The 23,391-nt window shown below is 49.3% G+C and overlaps 1 protein-coding gene and 5 long non-coding RNA genes across 9 annotated transcripts; 1 reads left to right on the plus strand and 5 right to left on the minus strand.

Annotated features, from left to right (window-relative positions):
• Positions 1–915: 915 nt before the first annotated feature.
• LOC135438059 (putative cyclin-dependent serine/threonine-protein kinase DDB_G0272797/DDB_G0274007) lies at positions 916–1,671 on the plus strand. The gene is made up of 2 exons (XM_064696180.1): positions 916–1,165; positions 1,259–1,671. The coding sequence occupies exons 1-2, from the start codon at positions 916–918 to the stop codon at positions 1,669–1,671; spliced, it is 663 nt and encodes a 220-aa protein (XP_064552250.1).
• Positions 1,672–7,544: 5,873 nt separating this feature from the next.
• Positions 7,545–8,307, minus strand: LOC135438057 (uncharacterized). Its single transcript, XR_010437820.1, has 3 exons — positions 8,103–8,307; positions 7,905–8,040; positions 7,545–7,842 (listed from the first exon to the last, which is right to left on the minus strand). It is a non-coding gene; the product is annotated as an uncharacterized LOC135438057 (long non-coding RNA).
• A 1,856-nt stretch (positions 8,308–10,163) lies between these two features.
• LOC135438058 (uncharacterized) lies at positions 10,164–10,758 on the minus strand. Its single transcript, XR_010437821.1, has 3 exons — positions 10,638–10,758; positions 10,353–10,572; positions 10,164–10,290 (listed from the first exon to the last, which is right to left on the minus strand). It is a non-coding gene; the product is annotated as an uncharacterized LOC135438058 (long non-coding RNA).
• Positions 10,759–11,395: 637 nt separating this feature from the next.
• LOC135438056 (uncharacterized) lies at positions 11,396–12,758 on the minus strand. Of its 2 annotated transcripts, XR_010437818.1 has the most exons (5): positions 12,520–12,755; positions 12,303–12,457; positions 11,926–12,235; positions 11,641–11,860; positions 11,402–11,578 (listed from the first exon to the last, which is right to left on the minus strand). It is a non-coding gene; the product is annotated as an uncharacterized LOC135438056 (long non-coding RNA). The 2 variants fall into 2 exon arrangements; XR_010437819.1 differs by lacking the exon at positions 12,303–12,457 and having other exon boundaries at positions 11,396–11,578; positions 12,520–12,758.
• A 747-nt stretch (positions 12,759–13,505) lies between these two features.
• LOC135438055 (uncharacterized) lies at positions 13,506–14,869 on the minus strand. Of its 3 annotated transcripts, none has more exons than XR_010437816.1 (5): positions 14,631–14,869; positions 14,414–14,568; positions 14,045–14,346; positions 13,752–13,971; positions 13,511–13,689 (listed from the first exon to the last, which is right to left on the minus strand). It is a non-coding gene; the product is annotated as an uncharacterized LOC135438055 (long non-coding RNA). The 3 variants fall into 3 exon arrangements; XR_010437815.1 differs by having other exon boundaries at positions 13,514–13,689; positions 14,037–14,346; XR_010437817.1 differs by lacking the exon at positions 14,414–14,568 and having other exon boundaries at positions 13,506–13,689; positions 14,037–14,346.
• Positions 14,870–14,978: 109 nt separating this feature from the next.
• Positions 14,979–22,980, minus strand: LOC135438054 (uncharacterized). Its single transcript, XR_010437814.1, has 8 exons — positions 22,742–22,980; positions 22,525–22,679; positions 22,148–22,457; positions 21,863–22,082; positions 21,665–21,800; positions 21,254–21,602; positions 20,969–21,188; positions 14,979–15,027 (listed from the first exon to the last, which is right to left on the minus strand). It is a non-coding gene; the product is annotated as an uncharacterized LOC135438054 (long non-coding RNA).
• Positions 22,981–23,391: the final 411 nt, after the last annotated feature.

Consider the following 23,391-nt stretch of genomic DNA (forward strand, 5'->3'; position numbering starts at 1 on the left):
AAAAGCACGAAAATGTGAAAAAACATAAGGTGGAAAAGAACCGCAACGCTCACTTACCTGCTCAAAGGGACCAGCATATGCAACAGCAGCCGACTCAGCACAATTGGCAACTCGCTAAGCGTCATCCACTTGACGCTGAGTGGCCAGTTACGGCGCCTCCCGATCGTGCAAAACAATTGCAGCTCAAGCTGCATGCCACTAAGCCTTCGGGCAAACAAATTTGCACTGGGAAATGCAGTAAAACGGCGATCCATCATCTACGCTTCCTGGGAGTGTGGATGATGATGCTTATTGCCATGCAACAGCTCCAGAAGCAGCAGATAATCCACCAAAGTTTGGTACAGCACTCAGCGGCGGCGAATGCGACGGCGGCGGCCAGCAAGCAATTCAAATTGCACAAAACAATGCCAATTCGTCGGGCATTTATGCGGTGGAAGCAAATAGTCCACCGAAAGGCCAGAGGCAGACGTCAGGTGCATCGAAAGGCGGTGCGATACAAAGAATAATTAATATTAATTATTTTTAATGCCAACAAAATTGTTAATATTAATTTTTTCATATACTCACATGCGCGCAGCGTGCCTTGTAGTGTGTATGTATTTATGTATGTATGTACTTGCCAGTGACGCGACAGCATTGCCAGCTGATCGCGAAAATAATTCCCCAGAAAACTGACCTACTCAATGTTAAATGTACAGACCATTTTTATGTTAATGTTATGTTTAATTAGGTTAGTCGAGATTTAAATGTAAATGTTTTTTTTGTATCTCATGTCATCTCTCCCCATCTTGCGAACTGGGGAGTGTAGCATACTTTTAAGTGGCGTCAATTCTGTTCCTAAAATTTCTGTTTGCAATTCTTACTCAAAGTATATCGTAGAAATGAGAAACAATAAAAGAGAAAGCTCTCTGAAAAATGGGACACGAGGTGAGGTATGTGGGCGTTATCAAAGAGCGTTTCACAGCCAAGCCTATTAATACGTTTGAAATAGAGCTGACAAAGAAGGAGAACAACACAAAGATACTTGAGCTGAAACATTTGGGAAGCCAAGATATCAAAGTGGAGAGGCAACGGAAGCGCACTGATCCAGTTCAGTGCCACCGTTGTCAGGCATACGGCCACAGCAAAAACTATTGCCGGCGGCAATTCGTATGCCTGAAATGCGGTAAAGGACACCCGACAACGACATGCACAAAGGCAAGAGGCGCGCCTCCAAAGTGCGCTAATTGCCATGGCCAGTATGTTGCCAATTATAAAGGCTGCAAAGTCTTTAAAGATGAGCGCAACAGATTAACAGCAAGTCGGGCACGAGCCGTGCCCAGCCAGCAACAACTGAGTCAGCAGCCATCGATCAATAGGCGCCACCACGAAGCGCATAACGAAGGGTCCAACAAACGCAGTCTCCAGCAGCGGCAGCAACAACAACAGCAGCGGCAAAAGAGTAGCGGAAATATCGTCAACAACACCATGACATATAGTCAGGTGGCAAACGGGCGAGCTAATCCTGGCCGGATGAATAATCCGGCTGCACAACATCTTCTCAAATTCCAACAAAAGCTACAGCAAGAACAGCGCCAGAATGCACAAAAAATAGCTGAGAAGAAAGAGATGGAAACAGGCGCAAGTCATCAACTGCATAAGAAGCAGAAAACTGGGAAAAGGCAACAATAACAACTATCTAGCCAAGAGCCAGCCAATAATGCTACTATGAATGCTTTAAATAGCAACATAGAAGCAATTAAGTCAATGTCCCAGCCATTGGAACAAGTAGTTGGACTACTTTTAGAAATAGTGGCCAACAAGTCAAATAATTCAATGCCTGCAATTAATTTGCATGGAACCGCCACTAGGACGCTAGTCAGCTCAGCAGCTGCTAGCCGATCCTCAGACGTCACTGATACTCGAAATGAGTAAAAACAAAAGCAATATGAGAAACGGTCAACGAGTGAGAGAGAATACAGTAACATTCTTTCGGAACATACAAAACATCATTAATTTAGATGATTATATAGTCGAACCCTATGAGTATATTAAGGGAGATCGGACTACTGAATACTACATCGCTATGATGAGCGAAAAGTTCATATATTCAAAACTGGCCTTCGGTCGGAAATTAGATAAAGGCCTAATGATAAAATGCCTACTATCGGATCCTAAATGCGTCCAAATACTTAACAGATGCGTTAGTTATGACGTTCGAGCAGCTTTGGTTGACTATTTTAAGTTTAGCACCATTAATGCCATCGATATTGTTAAATATATAAAAGAGTTCTTATATGATTGCGATACTCTCTCATTCAGCCGTAGCCAAAAAGGCAGCTCATTTCTAAAAAGCTATAGAGGGCATACGCTGCTACCTGCATCTTATGCGGGTAGTAAAAACAAATACAGCGTGCCCAAAAAAAGAAAAATATCAGTCAGTAATTTAAAAGAAGTCCATTTAGAATTTGAAAAACATCAACCGCCAATGCAAGATCTAAATCCAATAAAACAAACGATGACAGACAATGTACCGCAGCCACTAACGACTATTAACGTCACACACACAATAACAGAGAAATCTACAATACTGGACCCTAACACGGACAGATATGCTAATACAAATTTAAATAAATTTCAGTTTAAACTCACTCAGTTGCCAATAGGGCAGCAGCAGAACAAGCATAATTATCAGCAGCAGTCAAAAATGGCAACCAACTGGGCCTCCTTTGGTCATCAACAACAACAGCAACATCCATTGGTCCAGCAATCCGCTATATGGGGGCAACAGCCCCAGCAACAATGGTCAGAGAAGGTCAACATGGCCTCCAATGACCAGCAGCAGCAACATTTAATCCAGCATCCGGCCCACTGGGGGCAACAGCTACAACAACAATGGTCCATGGTGTCCAAAATGGCCTCCTCTGTACAACAAATCCATCAGCCAATACAACAGCTCCTACATGAAAATGTGTATCCACAGCAAAATCGATTGACGAGATACACACAGACATGCAAGAGCAGCTACATAAGACATGCTCGATGCTTCCCACCTTGAGCTCACTAGGCCAGCCTATGCATCCCATGAGGCAGCCACATGAGAATCCAGTCAATATATTTGTTTTTGGCCAACAACAACAAACCACTAATGAGAGACGAATCCTGAGGGGGAGGCGACTCTTACTGCCAATACAGCAGCCCACCCAGGTGAACGAGCAGCTGCAGAAATTACGATCGACGGTCACCACGACAGCCATACCAGACCGTCATACGCATCCGCCAATCCAGCTGCTCGTGCACTCAGGAGAGCAGCTACAGAAGCCTTTGTCAACGGCGAATCCACCGGAAACACTGAGGCACCAAACTATGGCCTCCGCCACGCCCACATATGGGCACACACAGCCGCGCCAAATATTGAAGCCTCTTCTCTGGGGGCACCAGGGGACGAGGAGCCACTCCTTGGAATTCACCACGTTCTCCTATGGGCAGTTGCAGCAGCCTCCAAATTGCCAAACGGCTCTATGGGGGCGGCAGAGAGCGTCGCACCAGCCGACAGAAGCCACAACGCCCACATATGGGCACACACACCAGCGCCAAATATCGCATCCTCTTCTCTGGGGGCACCAGGGGACGAGGAGCCACTTGTTGGATGCCACCACGTTCTCCTTTGGGCAATTGCAGCAGCCTCCAAATTGCCAAACGGCTCTATGGGGGCGGCAGAGAGCGTCGCACCAGCCGACGGTACCCACCACGCCCACATATGGGCACACACAGCAGCGCCAAATATCGCATCCTCTTCTCTGGGGACAGCAGGGGACGATGCACCAGCCGATGACGGTCACCACGCCCACTTATGGGCAAATGCAGCAGTCTCCAAATTGCCAGACGGCTCTATGGGGGCAGCAAGCGCAACAACAACAGTCAACGGCAGCCACCACGCCCACATATGGGCAAATGTATCCGCCTCCTAATTGCCAGCCGGCCGTACGGGAGCAGCAGGTGCACCAGCGCCATCTTATGGTGTTCACAGCGTCCTCCAAAGGGCAACGGAAGCGGCCGACGAAGTCTCAGCACGCTCAGTGGGAGCAGAAGCTTCTGCAGCAATGGCTAGCAACGGCTACAAAGACCTCCACTAGCCAGTCAATCCAGCGGCCAATCCTACGGGGGCGGCGGCTCATTAATGACCGAACGATGGTCACCACTGCGGACTCCATGGGTACCCAAGCGTACCAGTCATTGTGGAAGCTCGTCTATGAGGACCATCAGAGGCAGCAACAACGGTCAAAGGCGGCCAGAACGGCATCCCCAGACCACTGGCATCAACTCCAAATTGAGCTGCGCGTCCAGCAGCTAAACAACAACAGCCAAAGCTTGACGATAGTCAAAAATCTGGAGCGGCGATATAAAAGAAGGCGTCAGATGGCAGTCCAGAGGCCAGCAAATAAGCCCAGAAACCGCCGTACCTGCAAAAAGCACGAAAATGTGAAAAAACATAAGGTGGAAAAGAACCGCAACGCTCACTTACCTGCTCAAAGGGACCAGCATATGCAACAGCAGCCGACTCAGCACAATTGGCAACTCGCTAAGCGTCATCCACTTGACGCTGAGTGGCCAGTTACGGCGCCTCCCGATCGTGCAAAACAATTGCAGCTCAAGCTGCATGCCACTAAGCCTTCGGGCAAACAAATTTGCACTGGGAAATGCAGTAAAACGGCGATCCATCATCTACGCTTCCTGGGAGTGTGGATGATGATGCTTATTGCCATGCAACAGCTCCAGAAGCAGCAGATAATCCACCAAAGTTTGGTACAGCACTCAGCGGCGGCGAAAGCGACGGCGGCGGCCAGCAAGCAATTCAAATTGCACAAAACAATGCCAATTCGTCGGGCATTTATGCGGTGGAAGCAAATAGTCCACCGAAAGGCCAGAGGCAGACGTCAGGTGCATCGAAAGGCGGTGCGATACAAAGAATAATTAATATTAATTATTTTTAATGCCAACAAAATTGTTAATATTAATTTTTTCATATACTCACATGCGCGCAGCGTGCCTTGTAGTGTGTATGTATTTATGTATGTATGTACTTGCCAGTGACGCGACAGCATTGCCAGCTGATCGCGAAAATAATTCCCCAGAAAACTCACCTACTCAATGTTAAATGTACAGACCATTTTTATGTTAATGTTATGTTTAATTAGGTTAGTCGAGATTTAAATGTAAATGTTTTTTTTGTATCTCATGTCATCTCTCCCCATCTTGCGAACTGGGGAGTGTAGCATACTTTTAAGTGGCGTCAATTCTGTTCCTAAAATTTCTGTTTGCAATTCTTACTCAAAGTATATCGTAGAAATGAGAAACAATAAAAGAGAAAGCTCTCTGTCTGGCGGTCGAGGCGAGCGGACGTGTTTTGTGCGAGCTCCCGAAGACCAGCGTACCACGGCACTGTTTCAACTGACTTTGTGCAGGCGAAGGTGGCCAGGGCGCCGGCGCATCAGCGAGCGCTGCCAGCAGACGAACAAGAAAAAAAAAAAAAAAAAAAAACACAACATACAGCCCTACCTGGCAGTTAAAACTGCTTTACCAAACTTGACTCAGATACCAGGATCCCTGCCAATCTGGCATGTGCAGCCTAGGGGAGCAAGTTGAAGCCACATAGTCTCACCTGACCCTCCAACCCTATAACATACAGCCCTACCTGGCCGTTAAAACTGCTTTACCAAACTTGACTCAGATACCAGGAGCCCTGCCAATCTGGCATGTGCAGCCTAGGGGGAGCAAGCTGAAGCCAAATAGCCTCACCTGACCCTCCAACCCTATAACATACAGCCCTACCTGGCCGTTAAAACTGCTTTACCAAACTTGACTCAGATACCAGGAGCCCTGCCAATCTGGCATGTGCAGCCTAGGGGAGCAAGCTGAAGCCAAATAGCCTCACCAGACTATCCAATCCTATAACATACAGCCCTACCTGGCCGTTAAAACTGCTTTCCATTAAAAGCCTCCAATTAAAACGACCGTTGCCGCGTGGTCCACTCAGTGGCGTTTGCGGATACTCCTCGAATCTTACCATTGGTTATCCACTGGTAGAGATTTGGGCCCCGTCTTCTATATGTACCAAGCAACAGGCTGCTATATATTGTAAACAAAAAAAAAAAAAAAAAAAACACAACATACAGCCCTACCTGGCCGTTAAAACTGCTTTACCAAACTTGACTCAGATACCAGGAGCCCTGCCAATCTGGCATGTGCAGCCTAGGGGAGCAAGCTGAAGCCAAATAGCCTCACCAGACTATCCAATCCTATAACATACAGCCCTACCTGGCCGTTAAAACTGCTTTCCATTAAAAGCCTCCAATGGAAATGACCGTTGCCGCGTGGTCCACTCATTGGCGTTTGCGGATACTCCTCGAATCTTACCATTGGTTATCCACTGGTAGAGATTTGGGCCCCGTCTTCTATATGTACCAAGCAACAGGCTAGTATATATTGTAAAAAAAAAAAAAAAAAAAAATCCGCCATGAAATACTGGACCGTGAACCACTGATAATGCCAGTGACCACAAGTGAACCTGGAAATAGAGAAAGGACATTGATTAACACAGCTCAGCACAACTATAACAGTAACAATACCAACAGCAGTGCTTGTACCTTCCCTGGTTATCTCGGCCTAACGATAGCCAACCAAAATGCACCTGCTTCATTGCCACCTGCGGCCAGCCCCACAGCCGCTGCTACTATCCACAGTATCATTCAGGCATTGCCGAGACACGTGGCAGCTACAACGGCTGAGACCTCGACACCGTTTGTAATAAGCGATCTACATGCTTCCCCACCGGTCACACTCCCACACATTGCAGTTGACTGTCCTGGCCTGGCGGTGGCCAGTCAATCATTGCCAGCCATTTTGACACGTGTGGCTGTACGCGCACTAAACTGTTGTAGCGCAAACGTCCGCGATCCCTGACACATCTGTAATGGAGAGGACACAAAATATCAATACAGCTCTGATAAACAACAAGAACAGCACAGCTCACATAATCACTGATCAAGCTCTCCCAGCCATAGCGCCACCTGCGGCCAGCTCCACAACCGCTGCTGTTGGACACGGCATCACTCAGGCATCGCCGATACCTAAAGCAGCTGCAACGCCAGTGACTTCAAGTTCGTCTGTGACAAGCGGAATGCATACTGAAAACATAGCTCAGAACAACAACTGCAGCACTACTCACATGGCCTCCGATGACATTGTCATACTGGCAGCAAACCATTTTCCACGGGTCGCATTGCCACACATTGCTGCTGACTGTCCTGACCTGGCTCTGGCCAGACAATCAATACCAGCCAATTTGCCGCGTGCAGCTGTTTGCGCGCCAATTGCTCCTGCGCACAACGGCAGCCTCACACCACCTGGCCCTGTGGTAACACAATCGTCTGCGGATCCTTATACATCTGAAAAGAAAAGGATACAAAACATCAATACAGCTCTGATAAACAAAAAGAACTGCACAGCTCACTTAGTCACTGAAGGTCGCGGCCAGACGGAAGCCGAGCAAGCTTTTACCTGCCACCACGCCTTCTGCGGCCAGTTCCACAGCTGCTGCTATTAGTATCTTTCAGGCATTGCCGAGACCCGTGGCAGCTGCAACGCCGGCGACATCGAGTTCGTCAATAATATCCAATCAGTCTCCACCAGTAACACTGCCATACACGGTAGTTGACCGTCCAGGCCTGGCTGTGGCCAGACAATCATTGCCAGCCATTTTGCCACGTGCGGCTGCACGCGCACCAAACGCTCCTGAGCTCAACGGCAGCTTCTCAACAACTGGCCCTGTTGTAGCGCAAACGTCCGCGACTCCTAACACATCTGGAATAAAAAGGTCACAAAATATCAATACAGCTCCGCTAATCAACAAGAACAGCACAGACCACATAATCCGCGATCAAGCTTTACCAGCCATAGCGCCACCTGCGGCTAGTTCCACAACCGCTGCTATCAGGTACGGCATCACTCAGGCATTGCCGAGACACGTGGCAACTGCAATGCCGGCGACTCCGAGTACGTCTGTAACAAGTGAAATACAAATTGAATGTACAACTCAGAACAACAACAGCAGCACTACTCACATGGCCTCTGATGATAATGTCCCATTGGCAGCAAATCAGTTTCCACCGGTCACATTGCCACACATTGTAGCCGACTGTCCTGGCCTGGCGGTGGCCAGACAAACAATACCAGCCACGTTGCCACGTGCGGCTGTAAACGCACCAAATGCTCCTGAGCACAGCAGCAACTCCACAACACCTGGCCCCGTGGTATCACAATCGTCTGCGACTACTAATACATCTGAAACGGAAAGAATACAATACATTAGCATAACTCCGAGAGACAATAAAAACTGCACAGCTCACTTACTCACTGACGGCCGCTGCCAGGCGGAGGACAAGCAAGCTTTACCTGCCACCACGCCTTCTGCGGCCAGTTCCACAGCTGCTGCTATTAGTATCTTTCAGGCATTGCCGAGACCCGTGGCAGCTGCAACGCCGGCGACATCGAGTTCGTCAATAATATCCAATCAGTCTCCACCAGTAACACTGCCACACACGGTAGTCGACCGTCCAGGCCTGGCTGTGGCCAGACAATCATTGCCAGCCATTTTGCCACGTGCGGCTGCACGCGCACCAAACGCTCCTGAGCTCAACGGCAGCTTCTCAACAACTGGCCCTGTTGTAGCGCAAACGTCCGCGACTCCTAACATATCTGGAATAAAAAGGTCACAAAATATCAATACAGCTCCGCTAATCAACAAGAACAGCACAGACCACATTATCCGCGATCAAGCTTTACCAACCATAGCGCCACCTGCGGCTAGTTCCACAACCGCTGCTATCAGGTACGGCATCACTCAGGCATTGCCGAGACACGTGGCAACTGCAATGCCGGCGACTCCGAGTACGTCTGAAACAAGTGAAATACAAATTGAATGTACAACTCAGAACAACAACAGCAGCACTACTCACATGGCCTCTGATGATAATGTCCCATTGGCAGCAAATCAGTTTCCACCGGTCACATTGCCACACATTGTAGCCGACTGTCCTGGCCTGGCGGTGGCCAGACAAACATTACCAGCCACTATGCCACGTGCGGCTGTAAACGCACCAAATGCTCCTGAGCACAGCAGCAACTCCACAACACCTGGCCCCGTGGTATCACAATCGTCTGAGACGGAAAGAATACAATATATTAGCATAACTCCGAGGGACAATAAAAACTGCACAGCTCACTTAGTCACTGACGGCCGCTGCCAGGCGGAGGACAAGCAAGCTTTACCTGCCACCACGCCTTCTGCGGCCAGTTCCACAGCTGCTGCTATTAGTATCTTTCAGGCATTGCCGAGACCCGTGGCAGCTGCAACGCCGGCGACATCGAGTTCGTCAATAATATCCAATCAGTCTCCACCAGTAACACTGCCACACACGGTAGTCGACCGTCCAGGCCTGGCTGTGGCCAGACAATCATTGCCAGCCATTTTGCCACGTGCGGCTGCACGCGCACCAAACGCTCCTGAGCTCAACGGCAGCTTCTCAACAACTGGCCCTGTTGTAGCGCAAACGTCCGCGACTCCTAACATATCTGGAATAAAAAGGTCACAAAATATCAATACAGCTCCGCTAATCAACAAGAACAGCACAGACCACATTATCCGCGATCAAGCTTTACCAACCATAGCGCCACCTGCGGCTAGTTCCACAACCGCTGCTATCAGGTACGGCATCACTCAGGCATTGCCGAGACACGTGGCAACTGCAATGCCGGCGACTCCGAGTACGTCTGAAACAAGTGAAATACAAATTGAATGTACAACTCAGAACAACAACAGCAGCACTACTCACATGGCCTCTGATGATAATGTCCCATTGGCAGCAAATCAGTTTCCACCGGTCACATTGCCACACATTGTAGCCGACTGTCCTGGCCTGGCGGTGGCCAGACAAACATTACCAGCCACTATGCCACGTGCGGCTGTAAACGCACCAAATGCTCCTGAGCACAGCAGCAACTCCACAACACCTGGCCCCGTGGTATCACAATCGTCTGAGACGGAAAGAATACAATATATTAGCATAACTCCGAGGGACAATAAAAACTGCACAGCTCACTTAGTCACTGACCGCCGCGGCCAGGCGGAGGACAAGCAAGCTTCACCTGCCACTACGCCTCCTTCGTCCAGATCCACAGCCGCTGCTATTAGTATCCTTCAGTCACTGCCGAGACCCGTGGCAGCTGCAACGCCAGCGACTTCAAGTTCGTCTGTAACAAGCGAAATGCGTATTGAAAACACAGCTCAGAACAACAACAACAGCACTACTCACATGGCCTCCGATGTTAATGTCCCATGGGCTGCAAATCAGTTTCCACCGGTCACTTTGCCTCACATTGTAGCCGACTGTCCTGGCCTGGCGGCTGCCAGACAATCAATGCCACCCATTCTGCCACACGCGGCTGTAAGCGCGCCAAATGCTCCTGGTCACAACGGCAGCTCCACAGCACCCGGCCAGATGGTAACACAATTGTCTGCGGCTCCTTATACATCTGAAAAGATAAGGACACAAAATATCAACACAGCTCTGATAAACAACAATAACAGCACAGCTCACATAATCACCGATCAAGCTTTAGCAGCCTCAACGCCACCTGCGGATAGTTCCACAGCCACTGCTATTAGGAACAGTATCATCCAGGCAGTATCGCCGGCGACTTCGAGTTCATCTGTAGCAACCAATCCTGGCTGTGGCCAGACAATCATTGCCAGCCATTTTGCCACGTGCGGCTGCACGCGCACCAAACGCTCCTGAGCTCAACGGCAGCTTCTCAACAACTGGCCCTGTTGTAGCGCAAACGTCCGCGACTCCTAACATATCTGGAATAAAAAGGTCACAAAATATCAATACAGCTCCGCTAATCAACAAGAACAGCACAGACCACATTATCCGCGATCAAGCTTTACCAACCATAGCGCCACCTGCGGCTAGTTCCACAACCGCTGCTATCAGGTACGGCATCACTCAGGCATTGCCGAGACACGTGGCAACTGCAATGCCGGCGACTCCGAGTACGTCTGAAACAAGTGAAATACAAATTGAATGTACAACTCAGAACAACAACAGCAGCACTACTCACATGGCCTCTGATGATAATGTCCCATTGGCAGCAAATCAGTTTCCACCGGTCACATTGCCACACATTGTAGCCGACTGTCCTGGCCTGGCGGTGGCCAGACAAACATTACCAGCCACTATGCCACGTGCGGCTGTAAACGCACCAAATGCTCCTGAGCACAGCAGCAACTCCACAACACCTGGCCCCGTGGTATCACAATCGTCTGAGACGGAAAGAATACAATATATTAGCATAACTCCGAGGGACAATAAAAACTGCACAGCTCACTTAGTCACTGACCGCCGCGGCCAGGCGGAGGACAAGCAAGCTTCACCTGCCACTACGCCTCCTTCGGCCAGATCCACAGCCGCTGCTATTAGTATCCTTCAGTCACTGCCGAGACCCGTGGCAGCTGCAACGCCAGCGACTTCAAGTTCGTCTGTAACAAGCGAAATGCGTATTGAAAACACAGCTCAGAACAACAACAACAGCACTACTCACATGGCCTCCGATGTTAATGTCCCATGGGCTGCAAATCAGTTTCCACCGGTCACTTTGCCTCACATTGTAGCCGACTGTCCTGGCCTGGCGGCTGCCAGACAATCAATGCCACCCATTCTGCCACACGCGGCTGTAAGCGCGCCAAATGCTCCTGGTCACAACGGCAGCTTCACAGCACCCGGCCCGATGGTAACACAATTGTCTGCGGCTCCTTATACATCTGAAAAGATAAGGACACAAAATATCAACACAGCTCTGATAAACAACAATAACAGCACAGCTCACATAATCACCGATCAAGCTTTAGCAGCCTCAACGCCACCTGCGGATAGTTCCACAGCCACTGCTATTAGGAACAGTATCATCCAGGCAGTATCGCCGGCGACTTCGAGTTCATCTGTAGCAACCAATCAGTCTCCACCAGTTACATTGCCACGCACTGAAGCTGACTATCCTGGCCTGGCGGTGGCCAGACAAACATTACCAGCCACTATGCCACGTGCGGCTGTATACGCACCAACGGCTCCTGACTACAGCGACAGCTTCTCAATACCCGGCCATCTGTTGGCGCAAACATCTGCGACTCCTAAAATATCTGAAATTAGAAGGAAACATAAAATCAATACAGCTCTGAGAAATAACAAGAACAGCACAGCTCACACAATCATCGATGATCGAGGCCTGGCGGAGGCCGATACAACATTACCAGCCACAGCGCCATCTGCGGCTTGTTTCACATCCGCAGCTGTCGGACACATTTCAATTCAGGCATTGCCGAGGCCTGCAGCTGCTGCTACGCCTATGACTTCAAATTCACCTGTAACAAGCGAAATACAAACTGAAAGCACAGCTTATAGCAACAACAACAACGCCACTCACCTGATATCAGACGACACTGTCCTATTGGCAGCCAGCCATTCCTCACTTGTCATACCGCCACTTGCGGCCGGCAGCACACTTTCCGATACATCTGATCCTGAAGTACTGGATGTCGTGGGCTGCCTGCCATAATAAGGCCGTTGTAGTTTTCAGGTCACCTCCAATGGACTGTGACCTCGCGAGCAACAAAAATTGCCTCTGCCACTCGAAGCCTATTGATGTACCCACTCCAGATTGTGTGCCTGCCGACCCGTGTGAAATTCTTCAATTGCCGCTGAAAGAAACGAATATTTTAAATCAAAATTAATTTTAATATAATATAAAACACTTACCTGTTGTCAATATAAACGCATATCCATAGTATAAGTTTTTGCCAGTAAGAGCCAGCCCTGTAGCGCTAACAAATTCAGTTATAATGTTTGTAAAATATCGATTGAATAAAGACGCTCACCCCCAGCCGCACAATTCACCACTCCTGCTGGACAGGCAGAGGTGAAATCGTGCAAATGGGAGTAAGCTCAGTATTAGTGCGTCTTCCATGGCCACTGAGAAAGAAAGGCCAGACGGAGGACAAGCAAGCTTCACCTGCCACTACGCCTCCTTCGGCCAGATCCACAGCCGCTGCTATTAGTATCCTTCAGTCACTGCCGAGACCCGTGGCAGCTGCAACGCCAGCGACTTCAAGTTCGTCTGTAACAAGCGAAATGCGTATTGAAAACACAGCTCAGAACAACAACAACAGCACTACTCACATGGCCTCCGATGATAATGTCCCATTGGCAGCAAATCAGTTTCCACCGGTCACATTGCCACACATTGTAGCCGACTGTCCTGGCCTGGCGGTGGCCAGACAAACATTACCAGCCACTATGCCACGTGCGGCTGTAAACGCACCAAATGCTCCTGAGCACAGCAGCAACTCCACAACACCTGGCCCCGTGGTATCACAATCGTCTGAGACGGAAAGAATACAATATATTAGCATAACTCCGAGGGACAATAAAAACTGCACAGCTCACTTAGTCACTGACCGCCGCGGCCAGGCGGAGGACAAGCAAGCTTCACCTGCCACTACGCCTCCTTCGGCCAGATCCACAGCCGCTGCTATTAGTATCCTTCAGTCACTGCCGAGACCCGTGGCAGCTGCAACGCCAGCGACTTCAAGTTCGTCTGTAACAAGCGAAATGCGTATTGAAAACACAGCTCAGAACAACAACAACAGCACTACTCACATGGCCTCCGATGTTAATGTCCCATGGGCTGCAAATCAGTTTCCACCGGTCACTTTGCCTCACATTGTAGCCGACTGTCCTGGCCTGGCGGCTGCCAGACAATCAATGCCACCCATTCTGCCACACGCGGCTGTAAGCGCGCCAAATGCTCCTGGTCACAACGGCAGCTTCACAGCACCCGGCCCGATGGTAACACAATTGTCTGCGGCTCCTTATACATCTGAAAAGATAAGGACACAAAATATCAACACAGCTCTGATAAACAACAATAACAGCACAGCTCACATAATCACCGATCAAGCTTTAGCAGCCTCAACGCCACCTGCGGATAGTTCCACAGCCACTGCTATTAGGAACAGTATCATCCAGGCAGTATCGCCGGCGACTTCGAGTTCATCTGTAGCAACCAATCAGTCTCCACCAGTTACATTGCCACGCACTGAAGCTGACTATCCTGGCCTGGCGGTGGCCAGACAAACATTACCAGCCACTATGCCACGTGCGGCTGTATACGCACCAACGGCTCCTGACTACAGCGACAGCTTCTCAATACCCGGCCATCTGTTGGCGCAAACATCTGCGACTCCTAAAATATCTGAAATTAGAAGGAAACATAAAATCAATACAGCTCTGAGAAATAACAAGAACAGCACAGCTCACACAATCATCGATGATCGAGGCCTGGCGGAGGCCGATACAACATTACCAGCCACAGCGCCATCTGCGGCTTGTTTCACATCCGCAGCTGTCGGACACATTTCAATTCAGGCATTGCCGAGGCCTGCAGCTGCTGCTACGCCTATGACTTCAAATTCACCTGTAACAAGCGAAATACAAACTGAAAGCACAGCTTATAGCAACAACAACAACGCCACTCACCTGATATCAGACGACACTGTCCTATTGGCAGCCAGCCATTCCTCACTTGTCATACCGCCACTTGCGGCCGGCAGCACACTTTCCGATACATCTGATCCTGAAGTACTGGATGTCGTGGGCTGCCTGCCATAATAAGGCCGTTGTAGTTTTCAGGTCACCTCCAATGGACTGTGACCTCGCGAGCAACAAAAATTGCCTCTGCCACTCGAAGCCTATTGATGTACCCACTCCAGATTGTGTGCCTGCCGACCCGTGTGAAATTCTTCAATTGCCGCTGAAAGAAACGAATATTTTAAATCAAAATTAATTTTAATATAATATAAAACACTTACCTGTTGTCAATATAAACGCATATCCATAGTATAAGTTTTTGCCAGTAAGAGCCAGCCCTGTGGCGCTAACAAATTCAGTTATAATGTTTGTAAAATATCGATTGAATAAAGACGCTCACCCCCAGCCGCACAATTCACCACTCCTGCTGGACAGGCAGAGGTGAAATCGTGCAAATGGGAGTAAGCTCAGTATTAGTGCGTCTTCCATGGCCACTGAGAAAGAAAAATCTGAGCTTTGCTCTCAACAGTTAAATCAGGAGCCGACGACATCACGTGCGGCTGCTGCTGCTAACACCAACAAAGTTGCCTCTGCAACTGCCACTAAACAGCAAACGCTGTACGAAATGATGAGCCAAAACGAGCACCTTAAGCAAAAACTGCAAATGCCAAAAAGAGCCAGCAAGAGGCTGACAAATGAAAAGCCCGCCGCTAGCCAAAAGAAAAAGCCATCAAACCCTGAGCATGCTGCCACCGAAACTGCTGCCGTTGCTGCCAATGAATCTCGCGACTCAAGTAACCGCTTCAGGTCGCTGGCAGAGGAACTCGAGATGAACATCTCTGACATCGATGACTCTGAAGATGACGATCCGCTCGGACCACCAATACCCACCGGCAATCCTGCCGCCGATGTTGCCGACGCGACAGCTCCCAATGTTGCTATAGCTCCAACAGCCACTATCCGTGCAGCCGCTCCAAACACTGTTTCTGCTTCTGCTGCCACTAACTGTGGTGCTGCTAAGTTTTCTCGCACGGCAAAACCAAAACCGATTCTTATTCCCGAAGTCAACGATATTATGCCGATCATTGAGGGCATCAACAACGTTATCGGAAATAACTATGTTACTAAACCCACTGCCAAGAAGGGGCTAAGAATACAGTGCAACGATGTTGACTCGTATCGCAAACTGGTCCACCACTTTCAAGAAAATCAGATACAATCCCATACCTACCAACTGGAACACGAGCGTGGCTTCAGGGCGGTCATTCGCCACCTACACAAATCCACGCCCATGGACTGGATCCGCTCAAGGCTGGCTGAACTTGGTTTTACAGTACGTTATCTAGATGTGATCAAAAAGCGCTTCACCAGGGAGCCTCTGGATCTCTTTGAAGTTGAGTTTGAGCAAGCTGAAAACATACTTGAAGTACTAAAACTTAACAAGCTGGGAAACCAGCAAATTGTCGTCGAACGCCCACTACGCTCAGCTGACGTAGCCCAGTGCCACAGATGTCAGCTGTTCGGGCACACCAAAAATTACTGCCGCCGGCCTTTCGTCTGTGTCAAGTGCGCCGGAAGCCATCAATCCACAGTATGCTTAAAAGAAGCTGGTGAGAAGCCAAAATGCGCAAACTGTAAGGGCCAGCACGCAGCCAGCTACCGAGGATGCCAGGCATTCAAAAATGCTTGCAAAAGTAAAGAACCTCCGAGCGTCGCCCGTGCCAACAATATACTCAGCGAATTGGGTATCCCACAAATTCTTTCTAGTCGCCAGCAACAGCGTCTACCACAGCAGCAGCAGCTCACCAGCAACATGCTCAACTTGCGCAGCACACTGCAGCTCCGAGGCAAAAACTGCCAGCTGAGCCCAGGGCTGCTCCGAGCCAACAGCCTTATGTACGCATGCAACCGCCAAATAGGCAAACGGAACGCCATCAAAATAGTGCAGCCTTTTCCAGTTACGCGGCTGCAGCCAAAAGCACACTCCAACAAAGGGATCCCAGGCAGCGTCAAGCTAGACGTGAACTTCAACAGACACTGTCAGCGTCAACCCCATACGTTCAAAGCAACCCACTGCCACCCAAGCGGTCTGCCCTTAGAAGCCGAAGTCACAGTATCCACCGCAGTGCCCAATCTCTTTCACAGAATCATGCCACCGATAATCTTATCCAGAAACTAGACAGATTAACTGCCATTATCATTGAGGACCGCGAGCAACGAATGGCGCCCGCCCCCGGCGCACCTCGAGCGTAAGATTGATCAACTAATGGACGTCCTCATCAAAGTGGTCTCCAACCTTCAGCACAGAGAGCAAGCCAATGACACTCACAATGCCTAGACATCCACTTTCTGCCAACACAGCCTCAATAGCAAATCCAAATGATAATACTCATTTAAAAATTATCTCTTGGAACGCTGCTGGGCTTACAAACAAGCTACACGAAATGATAACTTTTATTAATAAGCACAATGTGGATATTATGCTGGTTACCGAAACTCACCTGTTGGACTCTGACTCAATCAATGTAACAGGCTATGACACGTACCCAGTAAATCATCCTGCAAATCGAAGGCGCGGTGGTGCCGTAACTTTCATAAAAAGCTCGATTCGCCATATGGCGCTCCCTTCCATCGCCACACAACGGATCCAATGCTCCACAATTGCTGTCGCCCTCCAAGACGGCTCTTCAATAAACATCGCCGCAGTATACCTCCCGCGCCCCCGCCGCTCAACGACTGGTCAACTGATGATTTCCATTATCTGCTCAACGGACTAGGAGACAAGTTTTTGATAGCCGGCGATTGGAACGCTAAAAGCTACTGGTGGGGCAACGCCCGTTCCTGCAGGAGAGGCACTGCACTCTTGCAATGTATACAGCAGTACAGGTATAGCATTTTAGCCACCGGTTCGCCAACGCACTTTCCATTCAACACGAGACACTCTCCATCGGCCATCGACTTCGCTGTGTATGGAGGAATTCGGCACAACTTACTAAATATCTGTTCCTCGTACGATTTAGGTTCTGATCACCTCCCCCTAAAAATAGATATACTTGGCTTTGCACCTATTACTCACTCCAAATGTCATATTCTCCCGCTGAATGCTAACGTCAAGAAGTTTCAGGAACGGCTCAACGAACACATCCACCTTGACACCGAAATACAATCAGGCGCGGACATTGATGACTGTGTTCTAATATTCGAGAAAAACGTGCATGAGGCTGCCAAATTTGCGTCAAAACATCTCCAAACACGGCTTCTTAATGCCAGGGCCCGCCACACTACAGTCAACAGACAAACACTAATGATGATCGAGGCGAAACGTATAATAAAAAGGCAAATAACCACAACGCGAAATCCTCTCATCAGAGTTATATTTAACCACCTTACGAATCGCATTCGAAAAGCCCTTAAATCTGCTGAAGAGAACAAAATGGACAGGCTCTTTGCATCCATGGACCCTGACAACAGGTACAACATGCAGAAGCTTTGGCGTATAACCAACAATATTAAGAGGCAACCCATTCCTAATCTGCCAGTCAAAAAGCATGCCAACGTATCAGACAACAATAGAGACGCTTGGTGCAAGACTACTGAAGAGAAGGCGGATGCTTTTGGTCAGCATTTCGAATGCAGGTTCACGCCAATCCTCACAGCATCAGCTGCTGAAAGACGTCACATAGAAGAGCAAACACAGCCCACGCCACCTACCAGTGCGGTCTCCTTCAGACGAATTTCTCTGGCCGAGGTCCAAACTGAAATTAAGCAGCTTAAGCCTAAGAAGTCACCTGGGATGGACAACATCGATAATCGTACAATTAAATTGCTTCCGCTGTCGGCTGTGCAATACATCACAATGCTGTTTAATGGAATCCTCCAGTATGACCATTTTCCAAGCAGGTGGAAGCAAGCGGTGGTTAAAATGATTCCAAAGCCCGGTAAACCACTTGGGCAGCTATCATCGTACAGGCCTATCAGCCTTCTGTCGGGAATCTCCAAAATATTCGAGGCACTGTTGCTCAAACGGCTGTTCGAGGTTGAATCGTTTACAAAGTCCCTCCCTGCCCACCAATTCGGTTTCCGAAAGGCGCATGCCGCGGAACAGCAGCTTGGGAGAGTCACACAGTTCATCCTCAAAGCACTTGAGAATGGCTGCTACTGCTCGGCCGTTTATCTAGATATACAAGAAGCGTTCGACCGCGTATGGCACGACGGCCTCTACTATAAGCTGAGTAAAGTTCTACCAGATTCTTTATATAGAGTCATACGAGATTACTTAACACAAAGAACGTTTACAGTCGAATGTAGCGGCGGCATACGCTCTGGCATCAAGTTAATCCGGGCCGGCGTCCCCCAGGGCAGCGTTCTGGGACCAGTTTTATACAACATTTACTCCTCCGACATGCCGGTACCTCCAGTGTGTCCAAACTGTCACCAGTCAATACGGCATGCTCCTGGCGACCTACGCCGATGACACGACTATCATGTCGGCACATGGATCTGACAAAGTTGCTATAGACCGGATGAACAATTACCTGGAAAGTTTCTCTTCATGGGCCAAGAAGTGGTGCATACAAATCAATATCTCGAAAACTGCACATGTGCTACACACGCTGCGGCGCTCTGACTCGGTGCCAACACCAATCCTGGATGGGCACACTCTTGCCAACAAACCAATGCACACATACTTGGGTGTATGTCTTGACGCCAAACTGCTCCTAAACTTCCAAGTATCAGCAACTGTCTCCAAACTGAGGTCGAGAATCAAAAAACTGCACTGGCTGCTAAACAGCAGCAGTAAATTGCCGCTCAAAACAAAGATAGTCTTATACAGGCAATTGATAGCACCAATCTGGCAGTACACATTACCTGTCTGGGGCCCACTAGTTAGCCAAACACAGTTTGACAAGCTGCAGACTATACAGAATAAAGTACTCAGACTTATAACAGGCGCTCCTTGGTACGTTAGCAATCGTACTCTGCACGTTGGATCTGCGTATCCCAACAATCGATAATGTATATAGCAATACCTGTTCTAAATACACGAAGAGACTGTTAACACACTGTAACGACGAGGCCAGGAAGCTGGCACTTTACCCGTACATTCCACAGCGATTGTCACGTCCGAGATATTTGCAAATGATTGACAGATGCCTGCCACTGATAGAACGGCCATTACCGCAGCAAGCAGAGGTACCACAGCCGCGCCCACATTTGCCCATCTTTGGTCCGCCCACTATAAGGGAACACCTGCTTACGGGACGCAGCGAAAGGCTCAGACTAAGGCAGGAGCAGATCGCGGAGCAACGCAGATTAGAACTGCAGCGATACAGAGAGCAGTTCGCCCATAGGCGTGCGTGTATACTCAACGCAGCTCGAACTCCTGGCAATATGCCTCCTATCCCGGCTTTTCCTGCAACAAACTTCAACTTTGTCAACAACAGTACGCAACTTGTTTCGGGTATACTGGCAATTATTGACTTAACTGACGACCAACTGCCATCAAGCGCTGCCGTCGGCGATCCGCAAATCCGCCATGAAATACTGGACCGTGAACCACCTGATAATGCCAGTGACCACAAGTGAACCTGGAAATAGAGAAAGGACACTGATTAACACAGCTCAGCACAACTATAACAGTAACAATACCAACAGCACTGCTTGTACCTTCCCTGGTTATCTCGGCCTAACGATAGCCAACCAAAATGCACCTGCTTCATTGCCACCTGCGGCCAGCCCCACAGCCGCTGCTACTATCCACAGTATCATTCAGGCATTGCCGAGACACGTGGCAGCTACAACGGCTGGGACCTCGACACCGTTTGTAATAAGCGATCTACATGCTTCCCCACCGGTCACACTCCCACACATTGCAGTCGACTGTCCTGGCCTGGCGGTGGCCAGCCAATCATTGCCAGCCATTTTGCCACGTGTGGCTGTACGCGCACTAAACGCTCCTGAGCTCAACGGCAGCTTCTCAACAACTGGCCCTGTTGTAGCGCAAACGTCCGCGACTCCTGACACATCTGTAATGGAGAGGACACAAAATATCAATACAGCTCTGATAAACAACAAGAACAGCACAGCTCACATAATCACTCGATCAAGCTCTACCAGCCATAGCGCCACCTGCGGCCAGCTCCACAACCGCTGATGTTGGACACAGCATCACTCAGGCATCGCCGATACCTAAAGCAGCTGCAACGCCAGTGACTTCAAGTTCGTCTGTGACAAGCGGAATGCATACTGAAAACATAGCTCAGAACAACAACTGCAGCACTACTCACATGGCCTCCGATGACATTGTCATACTGGCAGCAAACCATTTTCCACGGGTCGCATTGCCACACATTGCTGCTGACTGTCCTGACCTGGCTCTGGCCAGACAATCAATACCAGCCAATTTGCCGCGTGCAGCTGTTTGCGCGCCAATTGCTCCTGAGCACAACGGCAGCCTCACACCACCTGGCCCTGTGGTAACACAATCGTCTGCGGATCCTTATACATCTGAAAAGAAAAGGATACAAAACATCAATACAGCTCTGATAAACAAAAAGAACTGCACAGCTCACTTAGTCACTGAAGGTCGCGGCCAGACGGAAGCCGAGCAAGCTTTACCTGCCACCACGCCTTCTGCGGCCAGTTCCACAGCTGCTGCTATTAGTATCTTTCAGGCATTGCCGAGACCCGTGGCAGCTGCAACGCCGGCGACATCGAGTTCGTCAATAATATCCAATCAGTCTCCACCAGTAACACTGCCATACACGGTAGTTGACCGTCCAGGCCTGGCTGTGGCCAGACAATCATTGCCAGCCATTTTGCCACGTGCGGCTGCACGCGCACCAAACGCTCCTGAGCTCAACGGCAGCTTCTCAACAACTGGCCCTGTTGTAGCGCAAACGTCCGCGACTCCTAACACATCTGGAATAAAAAGGTCACAAAATATCAATACAGCTCCGCTAATCAACAAGAACAGCACAGACCACATAATCCGCGATCAAGCTTTACCAGCCATAGCGCCACCTGCGGCTAGTTCCACAACCGCTGCTATCAGGTACGGCATCACTCAGGCATTGCCGAGACACGTGGCAACTGCAATGCCGGCGACTCCGAGTACGTCTGAAACAAGTGAAATACAAATTGAATGTACAACTCAGAACAACAACAGCAGCACTACTCACATGGCCTCTGATGATAATGTCCCATTGGCAGCAAATCAGTTTCCACCGGTCACATTGCCACACATTGTAGCCGACTGTCCTGGCCTGGCGGCTGCCAGACAATCAATGCCACCCATTCTGCCACACGCGGCTGTAAGCGCGCCAAATGCTCCTGGTCACAACGGCAGCTCCACAGCACCCGGCCCGGTGGTAACACAATTGTCTGCGGCTCCTTATACATCTGAAAAGATAAGGACACAAAATATCAACACAGCTCTGATAAACAACAATAACAGCACAGCTCACATAATCACCGATCAAGCTTTAGCAGCCTCAACGCCACCTGCGGATAGTTCCACAGCCACTGCTATTAGGAACAGTATCATCCAGGCAGTATCGCCGGCGACTTCGAGTTCATCTGTAGCAACCAATCAGTCTCCACCAGTTACATTGCCACGCACTGAAGCTGACTATCCTGGCCTGGCGGTGGCCAGACAAACATTACCAGCCACTATGCCACGTGCGGCTGTATACGCACCAACGGCTCCTGACTACAGCGACAGCTTCTCAATACCCGGCCATCTGTTGGCGCAAACATCTGCGACTCCTAAAATATCTGAAATTAGAAGGAAACATAAAATCAATACAGCTCTGAGAAATAACAAGAACAGCACAGCTCACACAATCATCGATGATCGAGGCCTGGCGGAGGCCGATACAACATTACCAGCCACAGCGCCATCTGCGGCTTGTTTCACATCCGCAGCTGTCGGACACATTTCAATTCAGGCATTGCCGAGGCCTGCAGCTGCTGCTACGCCTATGACTTCAAATTCACCTGTAACAAGCGAAATACAAACTGAAAGCACAGCTTATAGCAACAACAACAACGCCACTCACCTGATATCAGACGACACTGTCCTATTGGCAGCCAGCCATTCCTCACTTGTCATACCGCCACTTGCGGCCGGCAGCACACTTTCCGATACATCTGATCCTGAAGTACTGGATGTCGTGGGCTGCCTGCCATAATAAGGCCGTTGTAGTTTTCAGGTCACCTCCAATGGACTGTGACCTCGCGAGCAACAAAAATTGCCTCTGCCACTCGAAGCCTATTGATGTACCCACTCCAGATTGTGTGCCTGCCGACCCGTGTGAAATTCTTCAATTGCCGCTGAAAGAAACGAATATTTTAAATCAAAATTAATTTTAATATAATATAAAACACTTACCTGTTGTCAATATAAACGCATATCCATAGTATAAGTTTTTGCCAGTAAGAGCCAGCCCTGTAGCGCTAACAAATTCAGTTATAATGTTTGTAAAATATCGATTGAATAAAGACGCTCACCCCCAGCCGCACAATTCACCACTCCTGCTGGACAGGCAGAGGTGAAATCGTGCAAATGGGAGTAAGCTCAGTATTAGTGCGTCTTCCATGGCCACTGAGAAAGAAAAACGCCACTCACCTGATATCAGACGACACTGTCCTATTGGCAGCCAGCCATTCCTCACTTGTCATACCGCCACTTGCGGCCGGCAGCACACTT

The sequence above is a fragment of the Drosophila montana genome, unplaced genomic scaffold (genome assembly GCF_035044405.1).
Source record: "Drosophila montana isolate Dmon_TW-CO22-7 unplaced genomic scaffold, ASM3504440v1 contig_3837_1, whole genome shotgun sequence".
Classification (NCBI taxonomy): domain Eukaryota; kingdom Metazoa; phylum Arthropoda; class Insecta; order Diptera; family Drosophilidae; genus Drosophila; species Drosophila montana.